A 7,778-nucleotide genomic window follows, 5' to 3' on the forward strand; every position below is an offset into this window, starting at 1 on the left:
ACGTATCGCCCTACACAAAACCTTTCAGAAGGATCTGGAAAAACTGAACTTGAACGTATTCACCACCCACCTCGAAGTCTTCCACTCGCTCAAAATCCGGTACCTACCAAAAAGTGTGTTCTTCGAGCAGACCAAAATGGAATGTGGTATGATGTTAGCAGCTCTCGACCACAATCTCAACATCAACAGAGGGTTTAAATCAGCCTTGAAAGAAGGCAGATTGGTCGGGCGCTTCAAGATAGCATACCACACCTTTTCAAAAAGGTTTGTTGCAAAGAAGGTGAGAAAGAACAAATCCTATGATTTCTTAAGAGAAATTGCTGTGACATGCTATTACCGTGCCATGGATGAAAAGAGAGTGAAAGTGAAATCGAATCGAAAATGGCTGTTCGTGACCCCCGCAGAAAGGCCTCCAAGGGAAGAAATCATCGAGAAATCCACCAAGTTTTCACGTCTAGCTAGTAATAAGTAGATATTTTTTTATTTTGATAGAACCTTTGAATTTATGAGTACAAACATGTTGTATATATTTACTTATATATTAGTCACTATCTTCGCTGTCTTCGCCTTCGTCTTCGCTTTCATACTGCTCTTTTTCTCCTTCGATTTTCCATGTCGCCATACTCTCTACAATAACTTTCCCATGTTTAAAGCCGACGTAGATGCCATCTGGTGCAGGAAACCTTTCACGGATAACCCTTAAAGCACACGCTGGCAATCTACGTCGAACATGCTTTTTAAGTTTGTTATGTACCCACCAAGTGAAATGGCGGTAAGATATATACCGATAGTTTTTCGTACTGACATTATCTCTTGTGGGTAAGAAAGTACTGTACTGCTCATATTGTCCAACTAGACCGATGTACAAGTTGTCCTCATCCATGATAAGTCCCTCGAACTTCGGATGCTTGCACAGACATTGAATTTCTGTGGAGAGAAATAATTTACAATTTAGTTTTTACAACACATGGTACATATAAATTTAGGCTAATCAATCATAATCATGATTTGAAATACATTAGCATCGGTGAGGTTGAATAATGACGTGAAAATAGCATTTTAATGAATAGGAAGACATCACTGTATGTCTAAAAGCTCACCTTCAAGTTTGTAGTACGGGTCTGACACCTTAACAATATCGTGACAACAAATACACTCTGCTTCTTCTAGAAATCCGTACGACGTCATTACACTGCAATTTCCACATTTGCACCATGATGTTAATGGATCCTCGAGATGGTTGATTTTCTCTTGTTCAGGTTTTTTTTCTTCAGGAGCCTTTTTCTTTTCGTTGCTGCTTCTCAAAGGTTGAAATTGAAATCCCAAAACGACGCTATAACATTGTGTTTTCCTTGTTTTTCTCAAAAGCGGCTGTGATTACCCCTTTTAACTGTGCAATTCTTGACGTCACAGGGTTACCATCTTGAATTACGGTGTTTTGAAAAGAAGACCACGAAAAGGGGGATTTATTATGTTTACAAAAAATGAAATAAGACATTTATGTGCTCTCGCTCAAAAAGTATGAGGTAACAAGTTTCTTTTCGTTATCAGTGTAATATGTTGAATATTTTTTGGGGAAAGTGATTTTGGCCGGACGGTCCCTTTAAACTCGTTTGCAAAGATATTCTCACATTTTTTTCAAGTTAATTTTTTAAGTAATTTCCCAGAATTTCCTAACTTATTCTTAAGTAAATATTTCCTAATTTATTATACCATATTTATGATTATCCAAAATGAGAAAATAACTATAAAATATAGAACTTAGAGTGGATAAAATATTATGGAGTTTCTACTATATGCCATATATAGTTTCATATATATACCTTTACTAAGTTCAATAAAGAGTTATTTTCAGCGATCTTAAGGCTGTGTTAGAGAGCACTGCTACATGTTACAAGTTATCCCAGTACTGTCTATTGACTAAGGTATACTTACATAAGCTGACTAATATTTCTTTACTCCCTTACTTTAAAACCGATGCAATAAAGTAAAATATAGTTGCCTATATCCTTGCGTGGTCACATATTGTACTTATTGTAAATATTATCCATAGAGCGTGAAATAATGAATTTCTTATCAAAAAGGAGAATTTAACATTTAACATTGATGATTATCACTACAAACCTGAAAAATAATTAAAATCTAATTAAATTTAATTAAGTAATTAAAATAATCTATTTAATTTCTAATTAATTTCAAAGACAAATTAAATAGGTAACTATTTAATTTTTTACCTAAACGAAAAACGTTATTAATTTTTTTAAACCTTATATAATCTTGATGTTAAAAAATTGGAGAAAATTTAACTTTGTGAAAAAAAGAAAAGTAGAAATATGTCAATATTAAAATCGAGATTTTTCACTATTATTTTGAAAAATAAAAAGCTTCTTAATTTAGGATTAAAAAACAATTAAATTACGTGTCTGATAACTATATAATTTAATCATTGAAAGATGATTATTTTCAGTTTAATTTCATTATTAATGTTACCTTATATTGTAATATATTTTGAGAGATGAAAAGCTTTTTAATTTAGGATTCAAAAACTATTAAATTACGTGTCTGATAACTATATAATTTAATAGTGGAAAGATGATTATTTAAGATTCAAAAACTATATAATTTAATAGTGGAAAGATGATTATTTAAGATTCAAAAACTATTAAATTACGTGTCTGATAACTATATAATTTAATCATTGAAAGATGATTATTTTCAGTTTAATTCCATTATTAATCTTGCATTATATTGTAATATATTTTGAGAGATGAAAAGCTTTTTAATTTAGGATTCAAAAACTATTAAATTACATGTCTGATAACTATATAATTTAATCATTGAAAGACGATTATTTTCAGTTTAATTCCATTATTAATCTTGCATGATATTGTAATATATTTTGAGAGATGAAAAGCTTTTTAATTTAGGATTCAAAAGCTAATAAATTATGAGTGTAAATTTAACTGTATAATACAGTTATGGAAAGGTACTATTTATTTAATCTCGGGTATTATTGTGGAAGAAAAAGCTTATTAATTTGAAGTCAAAAACTATTAAATTACACGCCCGACAACTATATAATCTGATAATTCAATTATGGGAGCTTGATGTTTTTGGTTTAGATTTCCACCTCTTCATTTTATTTTAACAGTGATTTGTTGCTTGAAATACTTCCAAATTTGATATAATGTAGTGGTGTTAATACAATTAAAATAAAACCTTGATATAGATTTGTTTACAATGTTTCACAATATTTAAATTCCATATCGTAACCCTGATAAAATTTAAAATATATCAATGCAAAGTGTAAAGGAAAAAACAAAGTAATGCTGGAAAATTTAGATTCTTTTTAAAAATCAAGTTGAATTATTAATTAATCTAAACCCTAGAATACAAATTTTTCTTCGAATTTACGAATCAAAGTACCAACCTTTTCGTTTTGCGTAATTGATGAATTGGTCCATTGAGTTTAAAGCCCCGAAGGAGCTAGAGTAGAGTCTTTTCGATGGGAAATGAAGCCACTTAATTTTCCATCCAGAACGCCCGCGCATGGTTTTCACACAAATGCCGGACTGAAAGTAAAATCTATCGCTAGATTTCGAAAAATATAGTACTCAAAAACAAAGAAATCATTAGATCCAATCTGTTGTCATGAGCGCAGCGCGTTCTGGGGGCGTTCTGGATAGGAAATTAAGTGGCTTCACTTTTTCTTTTTGTCTTCTACTCTAGCCCTTCGGGCTTTAAACTCAATGAATTGGTCTTTCACATTCGCCCCGGGCGTTTATTGTATTTTAGGAGGGGCGTTCATTTTTAGGTGACGTGCGTTGATTTTTATGTGGTCATCATTAACTGGTAGGAATTTTCGACAAAAAGCTATATATTCAAGAATGTTATCTATTGCTGCATTTCACTGCAGCAGCGTGGTTGCTCGACTTAAGTTTGGAGCAAACACAAGGGAGCAAATCAAACACTAAAATTATTCGGTCATTTTTTGTCTATTTGGTTGAATGAAAACTGAATTGTGTAACTAATTCTAACTTAGGCGGCACCTTTCCAAATATCCTGGAATATCCAAATAATTAGCCACTGAGCAGGATAGGGTAGGGCAAAATGACTCAATTGTTGAAAATTAAAATGACCAATTTCTTTAGTTAAATAATCTCAATACTGATAACAACCTCGTACCCCAGGCTAGGCCCCTGATTCCGACTTTTTTATTGACGAAACCAAAACGTCACGGGAGGAGGTTGAAGGTTGAACTGAAATAAGATAATCTTTTTTATTTATTTTTAGATCGAACAGTAATGAAGAAGCGTAACTGAAAGCGAAGTGAAGGAAGCATTGCCTTAGTATTTATTTTATTAAGGAAAATAAGGAAGATTCAAGTATTATAAATGAAGATGATAAAATGATTCCTTATTGATTATTATTTTTTTTCGGTCAAAAAGCTTTTGCAGTGAGAATTTTTGCTGAACAGGTTGCTTTATTTTGTAGCTTTTTGAGTGCATGCGGCATTTCAGTACGAGAATTTATTTCAAATTTCAATAACTTTTATTATTATAACTTTTATTAACTTTTATTACATAAATAAAGCAAAAAAGTTCTACAATTCATCATTTTCATCAAACAAAATTTGCAAATGGCCAGTGGTTTTGAGGTAAGATACCCAATCGTTGATCTAAATAAAGATTAAAAATAAATATGGTAACTTTACTCTGAGGGGGTTTCTAGTGGGGGCGTACGGGAGTGCAGAGATACCGAATACACCCCTTTTTCATAGAAATACCGAATACCGATCAAAAATAGACCTAATACCGACCAACCCGTACGCCCTCTTTGCTAAGGGCATTAAATTATGGAAGTAATAGAAATTGAAGAAATTTTTCTAATGTTTTATCCAATGTTTTATCCAGAAAAGTACTGACTCTGTAGGTCTTCATCACGCAAGCTTCTGGGTTTGACCTGCTCATCACCCTTCGTTTAATGTACGAATTAAACCTTTCAAAATAGAACATCCACTTTGTATGGATTGGGCCATCTATCAATCCTTCAGCGATATGGAGTAGCAAATGAAATGAAACAACCTACAATGATTGAAAAATTTAAATAAATCAAAGGTTTATAACGCTTGATTAAAATTTAATAGAAAAAAATTGCATTTGAGACCATCTCACTATATTTTTTAACCTGAGAACAATAGAAATTCTATTGGTGGAATGGATGTATGGCAGGCAGGGGTGCTTTAAAAATTGGCATTAGTTTTTCCAAAAAGATTAACAACATGGACGCAGTTTGATGGGCTAAAAATACATACTTTCGTTGTAATTTCCTTAAATGACTGTTAGTCTCTTAAAGATATTCTTAATGTTAATGGAAAATTTTTTACGTACCAGTAACGATAACGGAAAATCTCGCTCCATGTAAGCCAAAGCCTCGGTAACCTCATTTTGGATATCATCTACTCTCCTAACGTCAACTGTTTCAGCCATTAAACTGTTAAGGGCATTAAGCAACTTTGACAATGTATTTGCTTGTCTTGGAGATAAGAAACCCTCGATAGCTTCTTGAATTATATTTTGTTTCACAAGCTGTGGATAAGAATATATTACATGTTAGGTTAAGTCTTTTTCGTGAAATTTTACTGTAATGACCCAACTTTAATTTCAATTCTTGGAATAAGAATAAGAATTTAAATTTACCTGTAGCCAGTCATGCGATTTGAGGATCGGGTTTTCCTTTTCAAATATTGAGTAAACTCTCATTTTCAATTTTTGTTTTTTCTACAAACAAAATAGAAATCTATAAATGTAATTCCCATTTTTTATGAAAATGTTGCCATTGGATTTGGATTTCTATATACAGTAACAATAATTAACACTTACCACGGCTCTGTATATTTTACCATCGGCGATTTTCATTTCCTCTTTACTTAGTTGATAAATGGCGTCATCGTGTAAATCTAATGAATATAATGGTAGTGGGGGCGTTCGGCATTTCGGAATTGCGGAAATCGACCCTTTTTTATCTTCGGAATTTCGGAAATCGGGCAAAATTTCTTCGTTTTTTCGGAATGCTAAATTGTTTCGGTATCGGAAATCCATGAATTTTTCCTTCAGAATCTCGGCATTATGAAGTTTTTATCCTCTTTGTTCGGAACTCATACATGAAAAATCAAATTTGATGAAAAATTAGTCAAAACGAAGAAAAAATACCCAAAAAAATCGGTTTACTTACTTTTATGTTCAGCATCATCAGTTAAAAACTTTTCTAATGTTCCAGTGTGACGGTTACCAAGAAATTTAACAACGTGTTTAATGACATTAGTGATGGTATGCATAGGATCGGGTGTAACCTGCTTGATCATATCAAAATCCTAAGTAGAGATACATTATATTTTTAAAGGGAATTTGTAAACCAGATGTGAATGTACTAACTTGTGGATTTGTTTCCTGTTAATCATTTGTTACACAACACAATTTCAAATTTGAAGGGCTAGAATTTCTAATAAAAGAATTAATTTTGAATTCCCTACTTTTAAACTATCAAATTCACAACCACCATGGAAACCAGTGCTACGTAGAAGCATCTGTTTTTCTTGCACTGTTTTACACTTGACGTACGCGTCTTTGAACTTTTTGTAGTCATCTTTGGTGTAATAACCTGGGTGCATGTTCTCTTCCCCAACACAAGTATCTTTAAAATCTGAAATTATTTCAATTCATCCCGGGTAAAATGTGATGAATAATGATATCAGTAATGTTTTTCATTTCGAAAATAATGAGTTATGAATGAAAAGAGCACAACGCCAATCTAAAATCAATTCGAGAATTTTTAACTTTTACAGAAAGAATATCTGAATAAAAAGAAATAATGTTCCGTACCAGGATCGGTTCTTAAAGGATGGTCTTCCGGTAAGAACCTTCTAAACAAATAGACAATTTTCTTGAAAGATTCCACACGAGTGCCTAAAACAAGTGTATTATTGATTTTATTATTAATTGTATTATTATTGTATTATCAAATTTTCGTGAATCTCTGAAAAACTTGAATGCCGTGAATATCAATAAAAAATATCAAAATAAGACAATTTCTAGAACATAATCTAGGGCTATTCTAGGTCGGTATGGAAATAAATACTATATCAGCTTTGAAGCTTTTTCAGAGTTTACGTTGCGATAGAGGAAATATGTATCCGCATTTTTGCAGCTCTTGTTTTTCAAAACAAACAAATACCTGTAACATCACACCATATACACGCTGAATAGGCTCCAGAACCAGACAAGTTGAAAATTTTATTGATTCCCGGATAGTCCAAAATGAATCGACGTATGTTGACTTCAAGCTTAAACCAATCTCCTCTATTAAAACAAAGATGATGTTATATATTCAGAAAACTTAGTAATCATAAAAATAAGACATTCTGTACAATCAACGGTTTGAGAGGTCCACAAAAATAATATTAGAATATAAAGATAATAAACGGATCCAATTTACGACCAGAACAGTTTTTTATATATGAAACGACATACTTGGCTTCTGTTATACCTGAAAGCATCGTAGGTTAGCATCCCATTGGTACTTTCTATATCTTTAATCATTATCTTCAGGAAGGGACGGATGTTTGGAGTTTCTTTACCCATTGAGCTTGAAGGGATAATACCTAAAACCGAAAATAAGTGAATGTCATGGTCGAGCTTTTTGTTTAATACATCCCGTGAAAGCAAACTTTTGAGTTCTATTTGGGGGGACTTATATAACAACAGCGATAATTATTAAAT

At 32.1% G+C, this 7,778-nt stretch overlaps 1 protein-coding gene across 1 annotated transcript; it reads right to left on the bottom strand.

Moving 5' to 3' along the window:
- Positions 1–4,596: 4,596 nt before the first annotated feature.
- LOC136823012 (uncharacterized) lies at positions 4,597–5,550 on the bottom strand. Its single transcript, XM_067079317.1, has 3 exons — positions 5,391–5,550; positions 4,926–5,084; positions 4,597–4,678 (listed from the first exon to the last, which is right to left on the bottom strand). Exons 1-3 carry the CDS (start codon positions 5,487–5,489, stop codon positions 4,604–4,606), a joined length of 333 nt encoding a protein of 110 aa, XP_066935418.1. The 5' UTR covers positions 5,490–5,550; the 3' UTR covers positions 4,597–4,603.
- Between the last annotated feature and the right edge of the window lie 2,228 nt (positions 5,551–7,778).

The sequence above is a fragment of the Clytia hemisphaerica genome, unplaced genomic scaffold (assembly GCF_902728285.1).
Source record: "Clytia hemisphaerica strain Z4C2 unplaced genomic scaffold, Clytia hemisphaerica genome assembly, whole genome shotgun sequence".
Lineage (NCBI taxonomy): Eukaryota > Metazoa > Cnidaria > Hydrozoa > Leptothecata > Clytiidae > Clytia > Clytia hemisphaerica.

Excerpts from the sequence above, each read along its gene's own strand:
- LOC136823012 (XM_067079317.1), bottom strand. The coding sequence starts at position 5,489 with ATGGCTGAAACAGTTGACGTTAGGAGAGTAGATGATATCCAAAATGAG. Across the intron at positions 5,085-5,390 it reads ATTTTCCGTTATCGTTACTG|GTTGTTTCATTTCATTTGCT; the intron begins GTACGTAAAAAA and ends CAATCATTGTAG. Across the intron at positions 4,679-4,925 it reads GCGTGATGAAGACCTACAGA|ATCAACGATTGGGTATCTTA; the intron begins GTCAGTACTTTT and ends ATCTTTATTTAG.